The sequence below is a fragment of the Phodopus roborovskii genome, unplaced genomic scaffold (genome assembly GCF_943737965.1).
Source record: "Phodopus roborovskii unplaced genomic scaffold, PHOROB, whole genome shotgun sequence".
NCBI lineage: Eukaryota > Metazoa > Chordata > Mammalia > Rodentia > Cricetidae > Phodopus > Phodopus roborovskii.
Window position 1 is genome coordinate 6,893,214 of NW_026126412.1, and position 20,322 is coordinate 6,913,535.

Here is a 20,322-nt window from a genome sequence, read left to right on the forward strand (position 1 = left end):
CCATATTTTAGGACACAGACATTTACATTGAGTTAGAGTATGTAGGTTTTTTTTCCTTAAATGCAAATTGTAAATTATTTTTAGGCTGTGTTATATTTGATGCTAGGAACAGAACATCCTAGGGCTTGACTAGGATCAGAAATGGGTCCTGAGAATCAGGATGTGCCAAGGTTGACAGTGCATTTGCATATTCCTGGAAGGAGATATACAGTAGTCTAGCAGAACTGCTTGCTTCTAATGTCATTTGTGGGTTTCATACATACCAGTTTTTAATGCAAATATCAAGTCATCAAACTCCTGGGACTCCTCATCGGCTATCAGGGAGCCCTGGCCACACCCTCCAGAAGAAGGAAATGAGGCACCATTCTGGGGACTTGTCTTCAGATCAGGGCTTGCCTGGCTGGTCTGTTGGAAGGATGCTCTCTCCCAGTCAGATGGCACCTTTTGGGGTGGGGTAAGAGCCGAAGGAAGTGACAAATTATAACATGAATGTACACATTCACTTTGAAGCCCAATATTGCAATGAATTTCTACATTTCATTGAAAACTGTGACTGGCCTATTGGATTGGTTTTCTGAGCTTGCATGTTTTATGTGTTCTTGAGAAAGGCATGCCTCTAATCCAGTTAGTATAACCTGATTGTTTAAAAGGTACTCAGAGTCACATGTAGATTGCTATGATGCCATGTATGGGGATATAAAACTATTCATCTATTTTTTTTATTTGTAAAAATGTGTGTTAAGGAAATTCAGAACAGTCCAAATTCTTAATTTGAGATGTATTTTAAATGCAGTTGGTATACAAAGGACATGTTGAGTTAGAGGGGTTTATCAACTCCCTCCTTGCTTTTGATGAAATGTTCAAAAGGAGTTCTGTGCTGAGATGACTGAACGTATTCCTATCTTTCTAGGTCACTGGTAAACGAGGTCAATGGTAAAGGAGCCCTTAATCCCTCCTTTCCTTGGCCTTCCCTGCTCTTGCTGGCTTTTTCCATGCCTCCTGCGAGTCTCGCTGACAGCTGGATCAAGGCCGATTTTGAGCCCCTGAGGAATGCAGACAGACTTTAAGCTATGCAGTTGTGCAACACCCCAGAGGAACACTTCAGCAATGGCTCCAGCCCAGGAACCGGAGGGTCACAGCTGTTGCCTTCCGAGGTAAGGTTTGCTGAGAGACTGCAAGGGCATGTCACACTGAGAAAAGTAAACCAAGAACTCTGAGATGAACTTGAGAGAAGGTGAAAGTTCAGGGTGATTGTCACCAGGGATCCAGGCACTGTGAATAGTACTGTTCTACTGAACATTTTTCACTGACAGGAATATTTTATATCTAAGTTCTCCAATACTGCAGCTTCTGGGCGCTTTTGTCCATAGAACATTTACAGTGTGGCTGAGTGAATGACACATTAGGTCTACAATGTTAGTTATTTTAATTCAGTCATGCATGGCTAAAAGATACTTCAACAAGACAGGTTAAATGTTAAATGAATAATCATTCAAAAAGACTAATGGAACTTACAAATATTCTTATTGGGTTTTATTGTCACTTATGATAATAAAATATCTGGCATAAGACTTTGTTGGTTCCCTGTGTGAGGCCTCACTCTCTCTGAGGAGTGCAGGGGGACTGGGATGGGGGGGGCAGAAGAAGGGGAGGGAGTGGGAACTGGGATTGGTATGTAAAATGAGAAAAGATGGTTTTAAAATCAAAACATGATAACAATTTTAAAAATCTGGCATATAAAATGATACTAAATTTCAATATATTTCAAAGTACTAAAGACTTACCAACTTTTTTCTTTGTTAAGAAAATTGAAGATTTATTTAGTTTTATGTTACATGTATGAGTGTTTTGCCTGTATGTGTATATTGCACCATGTTCATGCCTACTCCCTACAGAGGCCAAAAGAGAGTATTGCATCCCTGGAGCTGAAGTTACAGTTGGTTGTGAGCCACCAGGTAGGTGCTGAGAATCAAACCTGGGTCCTCTGTCAAGTGTTCTTAACTGCTGAGCCATCTCTCTAGCTCTGGCATATCTCAGTTTTTAAATACCCTTCTTAAACTTACAGCCAAAATACATTCTTTTTAATCTAATACTTATTTTTCTCCTACCTATAGGACCTGTAATCACTTATCAACTGTATGTTTATCCATTATGAGTTGATAATTCTTTATAGTAATTTTTTCAACCCAAAAACATATACATAGTAATGGCATTGTAATCATTTGCTTAAATTTTAAATTGACAGAAATGGGTGTACATCATATATCTACTATCTATCTGGTATCTATCTATCTATCATCTATCTATCTCTATCTATATATCTATCATCTATCTCTATTATCTACCTATCTCTATCATCTATCTATCTATCTATCTATCATCTGTCTGTCTATCACATATCTACTTAGCAACCATCTAGCAGTTATTTCTATTTATCTTTATATTTATCACCCTATCAATATTTCCTCTTCAATTAAATGTATGTTAATTTCACGTATGCGTGCATGCGTAGTGTGTGTGTGTGTGTGTGTGTGTGTGTGTGTGTAGCAAACACAGCTCTGTTTTCCTTGCTTCCTTTCTTCAGAAGGCGTGGCAGCCAAGCACATGCTGGGCCTGCACAATTGTGAGAGCTGTGCATCACTGCCTCTTCTGGGACAGATGTGCTTACAGTCCCAACAGTGGACCTTCCAATATGCTGCCAGAAGGCAGGGGTGAGGAGCATGTGTGTCAGACTCAGTAATTCAAACGTATAAGGACAGAATAGTGCAGCCGGCAGTGGAACCAGCTTTTGTAGAGTAAATCCTGCTTAGATTTTCCAGGATTTCCAAACGTACCCCTGAGCCTTTCCTTCTGGAAGTCTGACAATATATAAACTGAAAGGAGACCCTGCTTGTTTTCTTTTCCTTGTTGGGATTGAAGAAGTGTGAGGGGATGGGCAAATAAGGACAGCTGTGAGTGTGATTTTAGGAAGAATGGTATTTTTTTTTTTTTTTTAAAGCTTTTCTTAGACGTATTCAGTTCTTGCCATGGCAGATTAGAAGGTTTTGAAGGAAATGACACATTTTGCTTTGACTTCTCCATACAAATGGCTGCTCCATGGTGATTCCAGGACAGAAAAGTAATCCCTCAAATGACACGGCAGGGAGGAAAGGGTTTAGACATCAGTTAGCACCTTTTGTCTTATACTCTTTCTCAAGCAAGGGCTTATCAGTAGAAGAGAGAGGGGATCAGGGTGGGGTTAAGGGACACACCTCTTCCATAGCATTGATGAGGTTCTGGGTAGACTTGTTCATCTCCCCTGCTGGAGGCATTCCGCTCCCAGGAGGGAAGAAGGCTGTGCTGGGTCCTGGGTGGCCGTTCATTTCCACTGTATAGCTGGCCTTCATAGGGCAACACGTTTGGTTGTGTAAAATGAAATAAACCACAAAAACATAAAGTCCCTATAAAAAGGAAAAACACATTAGTATGTCAAAGGTGGTCAGGCTAGCACAGCTGAAGGCTAACACTGCAGTAAGTCTAGCTGATCATCTTCAGGAGGCTCCAGTCTAACCCAAACCTAGGAGTGAACGAATATGCTAGCAGTCCAGCAAGAGGTCACCGCAAATGCCAAGTCATCAGTGTTGCTTCGGAAGACTGGGCTCTCACCAACCATTTTATTTCTCAAAATATTTAGTAACTGAATGAAGCCTACTAACGCATGAAATAAATTATAGAAATTTATGACTGAGCTATGTTCATCTTATTTTAGAAGGCAAGCCTCTTGTTGCTTAGAAAGCAACCATATTTATTCATCTCTCACTTGATGCTATTTATCTAACTGAGGTATTCCATTCATTTTGTGGGTGTCCGGAAAGAGATGAATAACTGCCAGTTGACTGCATAGGGACTGTGTGTATTGCCTAAGCTATAGCATTCCATGTCTCTCCATAAATGTTACACAAGAGCAGTAAAGCTATCTTGTGCATTCTTCAAAATTCCTCAGCACCATACTCAAACTCTTGATAATTACTCTGCTTCCGTCACAAGAAGGGGCTCTGTTTTTGGTTTGTGTTCTGTCATTACACTCTTTGCCGTCACAATTTCCACACATGCTCTACTATATGACTGCTCTCCAAAGCCCAGGGACTCTGACATTTCCATTTAGATGATAAAATGCCTTAAATCCCGTCTTTTGTGTTTCTTGGTATTTAAAATTTTAATGCAAATAAGAATCTTTGTTACTAAAATTCCTTATCAATAATGATAAAAATAAAGATACTCAGCTAATTAAGAAGGAATGGAATAACAAGAAATATCAACAAGTGTCAGAAGTTTGTAAACTTTGTACTCTCCATGGTTCTAACGTTTCTAGTGTATGCAATAGAGGTTGTACAAATCCAAAACATCTACCTACCAGTATAAATAGGAAACTGCTTCTTAGGAAACACCACGGTCTAGCAGTCACAAGTAAGTTTTTATATAAGTGAACTGAGAGGACAGTGTGTAATGCTACACGGGACAGCATTTGATCTCTGGTTGTCTTGGGAGAACTGCGACAGTCAAGCCTGTCCTTCTACTAGGGTGACACCTTCCCAGCTGTTCTCCATACCTACAAGCATGTTTAAAAAGCAGTGATGTGCATGGGAAACATGTTCCTAAACCAATTGCTGTAATCATCTAATGAGAGCAAGCGGAAACATTTATCTCCCTTTGAATTTGGTTCATCAGTTCTTTCATAAGCTCAGTGACTTAGTTTCAAGTGCACATTAATAGAAACAACATCTTCCTGAAAACACTCGTGCTCGTCCAACATTTTTCTCACACAACTAACTCTTCACATGAGTATGACCTAATTACATTGGCCACAGCAATAGACAAAACAGGAAAAAATTCAAGTGTCAGCCTTAAAAATTGTGCAAATGTTACTGATTTATTTCAGGGTCACTGTAAGTGTTGAGAAGTGGCAGGACAAAAGCTGGATAAGGAAACAAAACCCATGCTTTAAAACCCATCTCTAAGGACCCATCTGTTAAGGCTGAACAGTCTTTCTCCTGTTTGTTTTCATAGCCAGCCTTTCGTGCGCCAGGAATCACTCTGCCTGCTGAACATGACTGCCTTCAAAGGCTGCATTCTTTTTCTTAAAAGCATGGAAGTATACAGTAAATATTTTGAGACTTTCAGACGTGCCCTAGGAAACACAAACATGGTTAAAATAAAAAGGAAAGGATGTTTAAATACAGATTATGTTTAAATGACTCTTGCTTGGTCTGGGCCAAGCTGTGCAAATATAGAAAAGGGGCCTCCATTTATCCAAAGTACTCATCTGTGGTAGTTTCTGACCTCAGAGTAAAAACAAGTTCTTCTGTGCTACAGAGCTATATGAAGCAATTTCAATAGTGCACCTAGATTCTCAATTTGTAGAAGGTTACATGTTCACTGTGTGTATTACCAGGCACTGACATGCAAGGATTAGACATGCGTGGTCCCTGCTCTCAAACTGCTCACAAATAAAGCAACATTCCCCCCCTACCATGAATCAAGCTCATATACACCAGCTTGCAAATCCAGGTCTTGTGTAAGAACAGGGAGTGTGCTTAACTATGAGAGGAGTCTCCAGCATCCTCACAAGGACTTCAGCTGCCCTTTCCAACACTTCAATCAGTCCCTCACTCCCAATGACAAGTGTAAGAAGTGGCTGGAAAGAACCGGCTAGAACAGGCCGGTTTGGCTCCACTATTCTTGGAGATTTTTATCCAATTTTGTCAAGGCTTAAAAGGTCATGGCTGAGGGAGGCCACCTCAGGCTTGTACATGAAGTCCTGCCACTCCCGTCCCTTAAGAGATGGGTCTGGACAAGGTAGCACCACCAGAATTAGGCTTTCTTAAACTCACACATATGGAACATTAAAGAAATCTATTCAACTACAAGTTCTTAGAAAGTAATAGGCAATGCCCATCTCTCTGTTGTGTTGTGTTTGTTTGTTTGTAATGGTAGTTCCCAGCCTTCCTAATGCTGAGATGCTTTAATACAGTTTTTCCATTGTGGGAACAACCAGCCATAAAATTATTTCATTGTTACTTCCTAACTGTAATTTTGCTACTGTTATGAATCATAGTGTAAATATCTTATATGTAGGATATTTGACTTGTGACCCCTATAAAAGGGTCGTTCAATCCCCCCAAAAGGGGTCATGACTCACGGGTATTGTTGCCAGCTTTCAAAGCTGGGAGCACAAACCAATCATGAAGCTCCTTACCAGGAGTCAGACATGAGACATAAACTACAGATTAAGTTTTCTCAAAGTCACAAGAACACAAACTGCTGATGCCACAAACCCCAGGAGCACTAGGTTGGAATGGTTTCCAAAGTATTAATCAAGCTGGGTGATGTGATGGAGGAGCAGATAACAGAGGAAGTGTACAAACAGGGCCGAGATGGAATTCACAGACACAGAAAAACACTGGAATCTGAGAACAAAAGGAAACGCCCTAATTGTAAAAGAGAGGAAAAGAATTGAAGTGAGCTGTAAATGAGGGGAATATTTGGTCTTGTCCAGGGATGAGCACCTTAATAGATGATTCAATCCCAATTGAAGGTCATCTCTAAACACATACACGCATGAGCACCTCTGAAAGGACTCAGCGGGGTGGGAGGGGGGGAGGTGAAGGGGTAGGGGGGTGGCTGTATTTCTAATGCCTCTCTCTCTAGACATGTAAAACTTATTCCGAAGAATAATGCACTTGAGTGGGATTGGGAAGGACCCTGGGGTAGTCGGAGCAGGGAAAAGGAGGAGTAGAAATGTTATAAATATAGTACTGCAGTATAAAATTCTCAAACCGTATCACTTAGAGGCATGGTCTTTACTAATGAGAGACAGAAAGGGAATGGACCTGGAGGGGAGGGGACCTGGGGAAGGACTGAGAGGAGCAGAGGAAGGGGAAACTCTCATCAAGATAGATTATAAAAAATTTTTTTTTTAAAATTATAAAACTCCAAATTATTCTATAACCATTCAAATGTTAGTATAAATATTTTATAACTGACATCTATGAGTTATACCAATTCCCAAATGTGTGTGACAGTCCCACATTTGCATATGCTTTGTTTGCTCTTGTCCCTTTTCCTTCTATGCTCCCTCGCCTGCCCTGCCCCCCACTCCCTTCTTTCCTCTCCTGGATAGCCACATATTTTTTAAACAAATTCAAAATGTTTTTTTTTTTTTCATTTATCTTGTGTGCACGGGGTGCATTTTGACAGCAAATATACCTGTATGCCATCAGCAGCCAGAGGAGAATGTTCAGCCCCCTGGTACTGGAGTTACAGATGGTTGTGAGCTAACAAGTAGGAACTGAACCCAGGTCTTTAGGAAGAACAGTACTCTTAATCACTGCTCTTAATTATTACATCATCTTTCCAGCCCATCTATAACTTGGTTTTGTAATTTTTCCCCCCCTGAGGATGAGGATGGTTTCCAAAGGGTCATGGTCATATATTTTAATGTCTGGAATCCCAGCCAGTTAACTTCTTAGGAAGGATTAGGAGGTGTGGCCACTTTGGAACAGGTGTGTCACTGGGGGTAGGCTTCCAAAAGCCCATGCAAGGCTCAGGCATCTGTCCTCCTCTCCTGCTGCCTGCAGATCAGGATGTCGCTCTCAGTTACTGCTCCAGCACCGCCGGCCTGCTACCCCACTCCCCCCAACAATGATTATGGCTATCTCTCTGAAACTGGAAGCAAGCACCCAATTAAACATAGGCTTTCCTTGGTAAGCATTTAATCATGGTGTCTTTTCAGAGCAATGTAACAGTAACTAAGACAGGTAGAGTCTTACTAAGAAGTGTTGTGGTTACTGGCATGAGCTCAGCCTAAATCTTTTCAACAGAGTTTCCATCATCATCCTTCAAGTTGCCACTTTACAAAGAAGGCCTCAAAGGTCAGTGTCCAGAGCCCTGTGGTGTAAATGAGTTAGTGATCGGTGACCTAAGAAGAGTGTCACTAGGAAGACGAGTCAGGAAAACCGAATGGCCTGGTGCCAGTGAAGATGAGAGAGAGGAGATCAGCTAACTGTGGAAGCAAACTAAATTTCTTACATGTTTGAAGTAAAAATATCTAACATATTTTAAGTGCTAGACTGGAAGAGAGGAGAGCAAGCAAGGTCAGAAGCCTAAGTGCAGAAGACAGCTGTGTGGTGGGGGCACCCTAGCCAAATGAGTGCATGAAGACATTTCTGTTGTTGTTGTTTTGCTTTTGGAAAACACTCTATAGAGAAAGAGCTGAGAACTCAGGATGAAAGAGTTAGAGGACATAGCAGGAAGAATAACCAGTGACATAAACAAGGGACACCTAACTGGTTGAACAAGTCAGAATGGAAGAGAGCCACAACTGTCCAGAAGCAACAAGAAGATTCTGTTCTACAGGCATGATGTACTTTGTGTCGTCAAAAACAGACATCAAGAGAAAGTGGACTAGGCATCTTGTCAGGTACAATCCATACTGTTGAACAGAACACAGAGACCACAGAGAGCCTGATGATGGGAGTAGTGCTGATAAGGTGTCCTTAGGTTAGGAGGGTAGCCTGACTCATGTTCTTACATCCTTCAGTGTGATACCTAAATGTGCACTTGTCCGTGGTTTTACTCCTGTGGACACTACCAACTTCTGTCATTTCTTTTCTTATTCCCAGTGAAGGACTATGTTGCCCAGAGTTCAAGTCCTTCAAAGAGCCGATGGAATCAGGTTCTGCATCTGAAGGGAAATACTACGAGAATGTTGTGCATTACCAGTCCTGGGCCTTGCAAGAGCACTGTAGGTTATATCTTCCCAGGAACTTTAGCTTATGTAATGCCAAGTTACCTCAGGATTGATATTCATGATCCATGTCTGTCACATAAGCTGCTGAAGGCAGAAAGTCTGATAAATGCACAAGCCCTGGGCTTCTAAATCCTTTTTATTGCTTTGTAAATGAAAAGAATCACATAAATGAGCTTTAAAGAAATGATTGATTTCATAACAGTGTGATTAATTATATATCAAAGACAACTTAAGGCTTTGTTTTGTCAACATTCCCGTATGAATCAGTTTGAACACAGTGACAAACTCCAGGAAGCTCCTAACACAGGGTGAATGCCAGAGCAGGATTTTACAGTCAGAGGAGACTGAAGACAAGTTTTACTAGCAGAACCCTAGAGACTCTTCAATTACAAAGAGAAATAAACAACAACTCCCAATTAATAACCAGGATATCATAATTTGGAGATATTATTTGTCAAAAATCTTACTCAGCTGACATCCAATGATAAAGAAATTGTTTAGTTGGGACAAATGACTTGATGTCATTTTATTCCAATTTTCTTATCAGTGAAACAGGAATTCTGTAGATGCCTTATGGGGTCATTACTAGCAAAAGTTGAATACTCCATAAATATTTTCATTAAAAATGTAAAGAACTAAAGGCAAACTAAGTCCATGTTTATTGATGAAAAGGAAAGAGAAGGGATGGAGAGATGGCTCAGTGGTTAAGAACATTGGCAGCTTTTCAGAGGTCTTAAGTTCAATTCTCTGCAAACATGTAATGAGCTCTGATGCCCTCCTCTTTTGGAATGTAGGCTCTATGTGTAGAACGAGCACCATGCACATAAAAGAAATAGAATCTTTTTATAAAACAAAAAAGAAAGAGGAAGAAAATACAGAAACCAAAATATTTTTATTTATTTATTTTATATAACCAAGTCCATTTAAATGAAAACAAACATGTATAGACAATTCCAAAATATTTTTTTAATAGTAAATCTTTTTGGATATAAAATTCCTTAAAACTACTTTCTGTGGATTTTGCCAAAACCTGTTATTCATGTGAAGATATCCCCCCCCCCCCCGTGTAAGCGTTTAAAAAAAAAAATAAGGCAGAAGGTTGAATTTATAGCTGAGCAATTACTAGGGTGACCTTGGATTCTACTTTGCCTGTGACCATCCTGGTTAGCTTCTGATTCCCGGGTTAGTGTGCTGACTCAGCATCTTTCTTCACCCCACTCCCCTCCACCAAACCCCCACACACACACTGAACCCCTTTCATAAATTGTCATAACAGTGATCTGCACAAAAAAACTAGCAATTTCTCACTAAAGGCCTGGCGCTATCCCTATCTTAGTTTATGAGGACAGCTGTCAATTTACCCTACTTTAAACAAAATCCACATTTTAGCCAGATTCCTTTTACATGGGAATGATCTGCAATTTAATTCTCAGCTCTTAGTCTTGATTCAATCACTGAGTTAACAGGGGATAGCTAACTGTTCAACCAGTAGACTTTGGTAAGCAGTGGGTGTGCTGGTCAGATTTATGTTAACTTGACACAAGCTTTAAAAACTGAGGGCAATTGTAGGAGTTTCCTGGTTGTTGGGCCTTAAAAGACTCAAGCCTGAGGCCTAGTAAGCTTAATGTAACTTCCTGAGCCTGACTAGAGTTTGGCTACCTGTCTTTGGCTTATCACTTCCACAGAGGGGTGACTCAGCAAGGCCTAATCTAAAACTGCCTAGTCCTAGCTTCTGCTGACGTAGTAAATCATAATTGTTCATAATTCGCCCCAATACCTCACCCCATCCTAAGGTTCATGCCCCTAGCCTGTTACAATAAAACAAGCAAAGCTCCCTGCGCCCCCTACCTCCACCCCCCCCCCCCACAGTGTGGCTCTCTGTGGTGACTGGGAGGGGATTCTAGGTTCTCCTCAATACTCTCTATCCTGCTCAGCCCCAGGAAAAGACTTACTGGACCAGCCCTTCCACGGCCCTTCCACAGCCCTGTCTGCAGCAGGACCCAGCACCTGGTAGGGTTTTGGGGGTCACTTATGTATACTATCATATCATCTGCAAATAATATTTTAACTTTTTTCATTCCAATAATTATCCTCTTGATTTCCTTTAGTTGTTTCATTGCTTTGGCTAGAGCTTCAACTACTATAGTGAATTGGTATGGCATGGACAACCTTGTCTTGTTCTTGATTTTAGTGGGATTGCTTTGAGTTTCTCTCCATTTAGTTTGATTTTTTTTTTTAGCTTCTAACAAGATGATCGTGTATTTTTGTTTCTTGTTTTTTATTTCAGTTTATCACACTGACAGATTTTCACATGTTGAACCATTCCTGTATCTCTGGAATGAAGCCTACTTAGGTTATCTTTTTGATAGATTCTAGGATTTGGTTTTCCAGTAGTTTATTGAGTATATGTGTGTCAATGTTCATGAGGGAGATTGGTCTGTAATACTCTTTCTTAGTTGAGTCTTTGTGTGGTTTGGGTGTCAGGGTAACTGTGGCCTCGTAGGAATAATTTGCCAATGTTCCTTCTATTTCTATTGTGTGGAATAATTTGAAGTGTACTGGTATTAACTCTTCTTTGAACGTCTGGTAGAATTCTGTGTTAAAACTGTCTGACCCTTGGATTTTTTTTTTTTTTTTTTTTTTTTGGTTGGGAGACTTTTGATGGCTGCTTCTATTTCCTTAGGGGTTATTTGTCTATTTAAATTGTTTATCTAATCTTCATTTATCATTAGTAAGTGGTATTTATCAAGAAATTTGTCCATTTCTTTTAAATTTTCCAATTTTGTGGATTACAGGTTTTTGAAGTATGACCTAATGATTAAGCAACAAAAACTCTACCAGGAAAGTCCTATAGCTGATAAACGCCTTTAGCCAAGTGGCTAGATACAGGATTGACAAAAATAAAACAAAACAAAACAAACAAACAAAAAAAAGTTCAGTAGCCTTCCTATATCCAAATGATAAACAGGCTGAGAAAGAAATCAGAAATATACACCCTTTATAATAGTTTCAAATATTTTAAAGTATCTTTGTATAACTCTAATCAAGCAAGTGAAAGATATGTATGACAAGAACTTCAAGTCTTTGAAGAAAGAAATTTAAGAAGATATCACAAGTTGGAAAGATCTCCCATGCTCATGGATTGGTAGGATTAACATAGTAAATATGACCATTCTACCAAAAGCAATCTACAGATTCAGTGAAATTCTCATTAAAATCCCAACACAATTATCCCTGATTTCAAGCTCTACTATGGAACTATAATCATAAAAACTGCATGGTATTGACATAAAAATAGACAGATGGATTAATGAAATTGAATCAAAGACCCAGACATAAATCCACACACCTATGGGCATCTGATTTTCAACAAATGAGCCAAACTCTTACAATGGAAAAAAGAAAGCATTTCCAACAAATGCTGCTGGTCTTACTGGCTGTCAGCATGTAGAAGAATACAAATTGATGCATATCAAGAACCATTCACAAAACTCAAGTCCAAGTGGATCAAAGATCTCAGCATAAATCCAGATACACTGAACCTGATAGAAAAAAAAGTGGGAAATAATCTTGAATGCATGGGTACAGGAGACAACTTCCTGAGCACTAATTGTGTGGGCATAAAGACTGACAATAAATAGGACCTCATGAAACTGAAAAGTTTCTGTAAGGAAAAAATAGGACAAAACAGCAGCCCACAGAATGGGAAATTATCTTTATCAATCCCACATCTGACTGAAGGGTCAGATTCCAAAATATATAAAGAACTCAAGAAACTAGATATCAACAAGCCAAATAATCCAATTAAATTTTGGGGTACAGATTGTAATGTAGAATTCTCAATTAAAAAAATCGCAAATGGCAGTGAGACATTTAAGGAGATGTTTAACATCATTAGCCATCAGGGAAATAAATGCAAATAAAAATGACTCTTACACCTGTTGGAATGGCTAAGATCAAAATACACAAGCAGCATCCTGATGGGAGATGTCATTCTGTATATGTTTCTCATACTGGGTTAATAAATAAAGCACGGTTGGCCAATAGGATAGGAGGGACTAGAAGACAAGGAGGAAAGAGGAAGTAGTAAGGAGGAGTCAAGATGGAGAGTCTGAAGAGAACAGAACCGCCATTCCTCTGCTCTCAGTAAGACCATGTGGAAATACATAGAAATGGGTTAATACTTAAGACAGAGCTAGCCGATAAGAAACAAGTAACTGGCCAACAGCATAATATCAAATATAGAGTCTCTGTGTGTTATTTGGGGCTGGCGCGGCGGTGGGACAAGACTGGTGGCGGGCAGAAAAGCCCTACTCCTTACAGCATCCCATGTTGGAAAGGATGTGGAGTAAGGGGAACATTCCTCCATTGCTGGTGGGAGTGAAACTTGTACAACTACTTTGAAAGTTAGTGTGGTGGTTTCTCAGAAAACTTGGAATCAGTCTACCACAAGAGCAGCTATATACAAAGGATGCTCAATCATACTACAAGGACACTAACTCAACTATGTTTATAGCAGCATTATTTGTAATAGCCCAGAACTGGAAACAACTAAGGGATGTTTAAAGAAAATATGGTATGTTTACACAATGGAGTACTACTGAGCTGTCAAGAACAAGAGTAACAGGGTATTTGAAGGCAAGTGGATGGAGATAGAAAAGTCATGTTGAGTGGGGTAATATAGACCCAGAAAGACAAACATGATATGTACACACTCATAAATGGATATTAGCTGTAAAATACAATCCACAGCTCCAGAGAGGCTAAGTAATAAAGAAAGTTCATGGAGGGCACATACAGATCTTCCTAGGAAGGGGAAATAGAAGAGGTTTCATGAGTAGACTGAGAATGGGTTTGGGATGGGAACATGAGTGATCATGTTTTGGGGTCAGAGGGGGGAGAGTACTGAAAGAGACTACTGGAAAGGGAGTCAGGCAAAAACCTGGCACAAGGGAATCTCCCAGGAATCTATAAGGATGACCCCAGCTAAGACTCCTAGCAATAGTAGGTAAGTAGCCTGAACTGGCAATCTTCTGTGACCAGATTGATGCCTAACCGACTTGTCATCAGAGAGGCTTCATCCAGCAACTGATGAAAACAGATGCAGACCCACAGACAAACATTATGCAGGGTTCAGAATCTTGCAGGAGAGGGAGAGAAAAGATTGTAGGAGCCAGAGGGGTCAAGGACACCACAAGCAAACTTACAAAATCAACTAACCTGGGCTCCTAGGGGCTCACAGAGACCGAACCAACAACCAGGGAGTCTGCATGGGACTGACTTAGGCACTCTGCATATATGTTACAGTTGTATAGCTTGGTTCCCTTGAGGGACTCCTAACAGTGGGAACAGGGGCTGTCTCCAACTCTTTTACAGGCCTTTGGGACCTAACTCCCTGTACTGTGTCACCTTGCCCAGTCTTAATACATGGTGCCTAGCCTTCCTGCAACTTGATATTACATGTTTTGTTGATACTCGTGGGAGAGCTGTGTCCTTTCCTAAAGTGAAAGAGAGGGGAGTTGGGGGAAAGAACTTGGAGGAGAGAAGGGAGGGAAAACTACAGCTGATATGTAAAGCAAGCAAACAAACAAACAATGAGGACAAGTGATACCTAAGTCATTTGTGATGAACTTCTGAGTTTTACAGGCTCAGTAACTGCTCAAATGTGTGCCATTTCATTAACAGATTTTTTTCTCCCAGAAATTTGGCAATTCCTTACTTGGGATTCTCTCTCTGACCTCTGTTCCAATGACAAATTCTGAATAAATAAGGGTATGAAGGTTTTTAAGCACAGTTGTTATAATCTGTTAACTTGGAACAAAGTCATTTATAGTTACTGCCAGTTTATATCCTGTATCAGAAGAGCATTCTGAGACAAAGAAATACCACATGATCCTATAGTACAGGAAGCAGGAAGAAGCTTGCTTGCTGCTGATTCTACTGAAGAATTACAGAAATGTAAGTTTTTAGTATACACATTGTTTTTCTTCCCTGTGGATTTTAAGTGTATGTATAAAATCAACAGGATGAGATATGAGAATTTTGTTTTTTCATTTTATTAAAGCTTGGACACTTAAAGTGAAAGCCACTAACATACTGAACAGTTCCCTTTCTCCTTTGTGCTGGCTATGTCATCATAGGCTTATTACCTAACTGATAACAGGCCACTGCTTTTAGCCATGTAAATATAATCTTTGCTAAATTTTCAGTCCTTAACTAGTAATTCTCATTTACAGAGAGGTTCAAAGCAGGAGCCCCAGAAGTATGAAGATAAGCACACAATGGAGAAAGGTAATTTCTCTCTCAGCATTTCTGGATGGGCTGCTTGCCACCTCAAAAGTTCTGTACCCTGTTGTTCAAATCTTCCAACAGTCTACAAAGTATTTTCATCCTTCATACTGTGAGCCTTCAGAGAGGATCAGCAACCTCCTCTGTCTGGTGTGTGATTCTACTGAACAGGCTTGCACACTTGAGTGGAGTGTTAGCCTTGCATGGCCACTATATCCATGGTGGGATACTCCTTTGGCCTAGAGACAAAGGGGAGGGCCTAGGCCCTACCCCAAATGACTTGAAAGACTTTGGTATGATCCCTCATGGAAGGCTTCACCCTCTCTGGGAAAGGAATGGGAGATGAGATGAGAGGGGTTCGTGTATGGGGGGGGGGACGTGGGAAGATAGGAGGGAGAGGGGAACTGGGATCAATATGTAAAATAAAAAATATTTTTAAAAATCACACAGTTATAAAATTCACACAATTTCTCATTCAAGAGTGACTGGGGAGAAGGTCAAACCCATTTATTTACTTCCTCTAGACTACTGGTCCATTTCCTCACACACACAAATCCTTCTGTAATTAAACTTAAATTAAACTTAATTGGCTTTTTGGACTCTTGTCAAAATCAAGCTGTTTTTGAGACTGCTAACCTAAAAAACAAATTTTGATCTGTAAAGTTTCCAAAGAAAAATACAGCTTTTGAAATGAACTTTTGAGAAAATGAATAACCAATGCTCTGTCCTTTGCTGATTAATAAAACTGGGGGATGCAGTAAGGTAAGTCATCCTGGAACTCAAGACAAGGAAGTCTACGTTTGTACTGAGTGACTCTTGTTTAGCCTGGTCATGACCTGCACTACAAACAGTTATATTGGCGAGAGGGTGTTCAAGTGGCTTCAGAGGCTCTTACTCTCTTGCAGCAAACTTCACAGTCATGTGCTGGGATCCATAGACGCAGTGCTAGGGAAGGTCAGCCACATTTACTTATTTAGAGAGGACACAAATTTCAGAGACAGTCGCTACCCATAAAGGTAGTAGCAGGATATTCTAAATCACTTTTATCCTAATGCTATTGCATAGTGCGTGCAACAGATCTGCTGGTAAAGGCACTTGCTGTCCAGCCTGATCCTACAAGTTTGATTCCTGAAACCCGATGTGGTGGTCAGAGAGAACCCTCTAGTTGGTCCTCTGACCACATGTGTGTCATGGCACCCACACACCCATACACATAAAACAAATAAGAAATGTAAAAATACTTAATCTGGAACAACTTGTTATATTCTCTTAGTTCAACATTAACTAAGACTCACAGGGCAGCGTGGGGGTTAGCAGACAACCGATGTACCACACAGGAAAAGTTAGTTAGCTAGCCACACATCAGATGTCTTCGTTTGTACACGCACTAAGAATGAAGTCTGGTGACCTTGTCTCAATGCATACATATCCCCATTATTGAGTGGCACAGGTTGTGATTTTACACCCAGTCCTTGGCTCTTTTAGGATGACTATAGTTTTCCTTCATCTATATTCTGGTTTGAATTAAAGAAGTCTTGTTTTTTCTAAAATAAAGGATGCCACCTTTATAATTCTCCAGCAACTTAAAAGAAAACACTATTTCCCTGTGGATTCTGTCTCTCCAGCTTGCCTGAGACTGTACTATGCATGTGGATTGCTGTCATGCAGGTTTTGGGAACCATGAATCTGTAGGCGTTGTTCTGGAGTAAAGTATATTAAGAGAATTCCTTCCCACTGACAAAACAACAGCCATACAGTGATGGAAAAATATAAATGCTCTAGTGTCCTTAGACATTCAAGAGAGGAGTCAAAAGTTAAGTGTAAGAATATGATTTCTGATTTTGAAAATTAGCATTGTGTCTTACAAGGAAGAGAGTAGTGTTTTGCATCTTATACAGTAAGTCTTCTGGAATATGTTTTATTTAGCTATAATTATCCTCTGGCCAGCATCTTTCCATACTCACTCTCCCTAGAAAGAGCCCTGGCCCTAGTCCTCTTGACACCTCTACTCTCTAGATGAGCAATTTTTAGCGTCTACATTAGTGAAATCGTGTTACTTATTTTCTGTGTCTGCCTTGTTTACTTTAATGACCTGCAGCGCCTTCAGTGTTGCTACAAATGATAAGGTTTTCATTCTTTTCTATGGCTAAATAATATGCTAGTATGTAAATATGCCACATTTCCCCTTCAAAGCTGTTTTATTACCATGTATTAATTATATATTATAGAGGATTTCTCTGTCATATTCTCATAAATATACACAATGTATTTGGATCATATTCACCCCCTATTACCCTCTAATGTCCCCACCCACACCCACTGACTTGATTTCTCCTTCCCAGTACCCCATTCTACTGCCACAACTTTTTTAAAGTCTTATCAAATGAGTTTCATTGAAGCTGCTTGAACTTGGGCAAAAGCTTGTTTATAGGAGTGTGGGCCCCTTATCAGTAGCTACACTGTTGAAGAAAATTTCTCTCTCTCTCTACCATTCACTGCATGAGCCCCTCCCCCTGCCTTGCCCAGTGTTTGCCATATTTCCTTTATCTGTTCATCAGCTCATAGACTCATGCCTTGTTTCCATTAGTGGGCTATTATGAATTATGTTGAATTAACATAGGAATTCAGATGTTTTATATTTTTACTTCATTTTACTTGCTTATATGCATTTTGGGGGCCACGTGGTAGTTTTAATTTTTTGGGGAACCCCAAAAAATTCCTCCACAATGGCTGTACTGGTTTATGCTCACAGCAACACAATTCTAGGTGTTCTCCTTTTGCCATATCCTCACAAGTATTTATTATCTGCAGTACTGATAGTAACCTTTCTTGCTGGGTGAGGCTTTCATTTATATGTCTTGAATCTCTGGGGATGCTGAACGTTCATAGACCTGTTGGTTATTTGTGCACCTTTTGAGAAATGTCTATTTAGGTCTGCCTGTTTTTCAACCAGGATATTGTTATTGCAGTGCTTGAGTTCATAAGTTTTTAGAGAACAATGTCTTTTCAAATTTACATTTGGCAAATAAGTTCTTCCATGCCTTTTCAATCTCTTAAATGTTTCCTTTGCTAAAGAGAGTTTTTTTTTTAATATATGTGGGTGTACCCCCCTCTCATATGTGTGTGAGTAGCATATGCATACCACAGCACATGTGTGGAAGTCAGAGGACAACCTGTGTACCAGCCCTCACCTTCTACCTTGAGGCCAGGTCTCTGTTCACTAACGAAAACACCAGACTAGCTGGCCCGCTCCAGGTTTAACTAGAGACCTTGTTTAAAGGGAATAAGGTTGAGTGTGATGTAGAAGATCTGCTGTCTCCAACCTCCATGTACTCACACACACACACACACACACACACACACACACACACACACACACACATCATACATACATACAGTCATACACACACACACACACACACACACACAATCACACAAAACCAAACACCCACATAATAAGGTTCAGTGAGGATGTTTTGTTGCTCTAGAAGACATGGTCAATTTTCAAGCATAGTATTGAAAAAACATAAGAACATTCCATACCTCTGCCATTTCAGTGCTCATTTCTGGCAGCCATTAATAAAGGCAGTTGCTATGAAGAATCACACAGGCAACTACATTCTAAGGTCAGTGGAGAGTTGACTGCTCTTGTTTGCAGAGCTGCTCAAGGGTGGGAAATGTAAACACACCTCCACTGTGCAGACAACAGGATCCTACAGCTGCAGCCTTAAGTCTCCCTTATCTTTTGCCCCTGTTATCGGCTTATCACATGAGCCTTCCAGTGGCTGTCATGCTGTGGGTCACCAAAGCTGGTCTCTGCTGTTTTATAGAGAGCTGGCAGCTGCCCCAAAGATTGGGTCTGAATGTTATCTCTGCAGTTGTGGGTGAAAGCAGACAGAGTGTTTTAGAGTTCTTGGGATGTTGACTTCAGCATCGTGCCTCATGGGTATCAACTTGGCTGCCTGGTTTGGGGTCTGACTTTAAAAAGGAAAAGAGAGGCCATGCACTCACGTCTTTGGCTGTCTGCGCCTCTGCACTCCCATGCTTCAGTGTCTTTTTTACTGGCAGATTCTTGGCTGAATTATGGTCCTCACCCAAGTATCCAGACTTAGCAGAGTTGGATGTACACAGAACGACTTTTGTGACACTTTCCCCTGCTTGGCCTTACTGACCTTTGACAAAGGAAAATGGCTTTGACGCCCAAGCACCTACTCAGTCAGCCTCAGGGCAGCAAGTAGGCTGAGGGTGAGCAAAGGGTGTGATCCAAGTCCTGCTATGCTATGAGTGGAACACGGCGCCCACACCTGGTGTTCATTCCACATGCTGTGCACTGTGGAATTCCACTGGGTCTGTGGGGCTGAGGGCCCAGCTGGGAGCTTAAGGTCAACAATTCATCTTGCCTAAGGATACCAGCTCTTGATTCTTCTAGACAGATGCATCACCATACAAGCACTCTGATTTTTGTGAAGTTAGAAATCAAAGTTTGAGGTAGAAATTCCTAGTTTGCTAATGTTCTGATGTTTAAGGGCAAGGACAATCTTTCCACATTGTGCAGGCCAATTAAGGCTGGTTGGCAGGCAGTTCGCCAGCTGCCAGTTTCCTACCTCTGGCTTCTCTAGCAGATGAGGATCAGGGAAATGACATGCTCTTGACTTTGCCTTCTACAGATTTCCTTGACCTCCCATTTTTTGAACCTGGAACCAACCCAGCTCCCAGGGTGGTCTCAAATGATCCACCCTCAAGTCTTGTGGCTCATCTCAGTGGGGAGGAGGGAGAGGCTGGACTCTTGGGCCTGTTCTGGATTAGAACAGAACATAGAGCTCCAGATCCTTCAGAAACACATACCCCAGAGCAGGTACAAATTCACTTATCCATTTCAGAAAGGGCGAGGGAACACACCACAGTAAGCCAGGCCAGAAACAGCTCAGCTGGGCTTGGTGGGGCAGTGTGTCCATGCAGAAAAGGACATGAGCTATGAGACACAGAAGAGATAAGGGAAACATCGAAGGAGTGTGGAGGACAACACAATGCCCTTTCCTTAATTCTTAGCAAGAAAAAGTCTTGGAAATGAGGAGCTCCAGCATTGACCCCCCCCCCCCCCCCCCCCACACACACACAGCAGTGAGGCAGCTCAGAATTCCTGCCTGACCTGGTACCATCCCTATACCCAGCGACTGGGAATCCCCACCCAAAATAGCCAGGCGTCCAGTGGGGAGATGGAGACAACAGGCTATTTTTGTTGCAAG

At 40.9% G+C, this 20,322-nt stretch overlaps 1 protein-coding gene across 1 annotated transcript in view; it reads right to left on the reverse strand.

The window, feature by feature from the left end:
* Adgrv1 (adhesion G protein-coupled receptor V1) overlaps positions 1 to 20,322 on the reverse strand; it is a 468,823-nt gene that overhangs the window by 9,951 nt on the left and 438,550 nt on the right. The window contains exons 88-89 of the mRNA XM_051182821.1: positions 3,252 to 3,440; positions 264 to 441 (exon numbers count right to left, since the gene is read on the reverse strand). Coding sequence (XP_051038778.1) covers positions 264 to 441; positions 3,252 to 3,440 — 367 coding nt within the window. The remainder of the gene's footprint in view (positions 1 to 263; positions 442 to 3,251; positions 3,441 to 20,322) is intronic.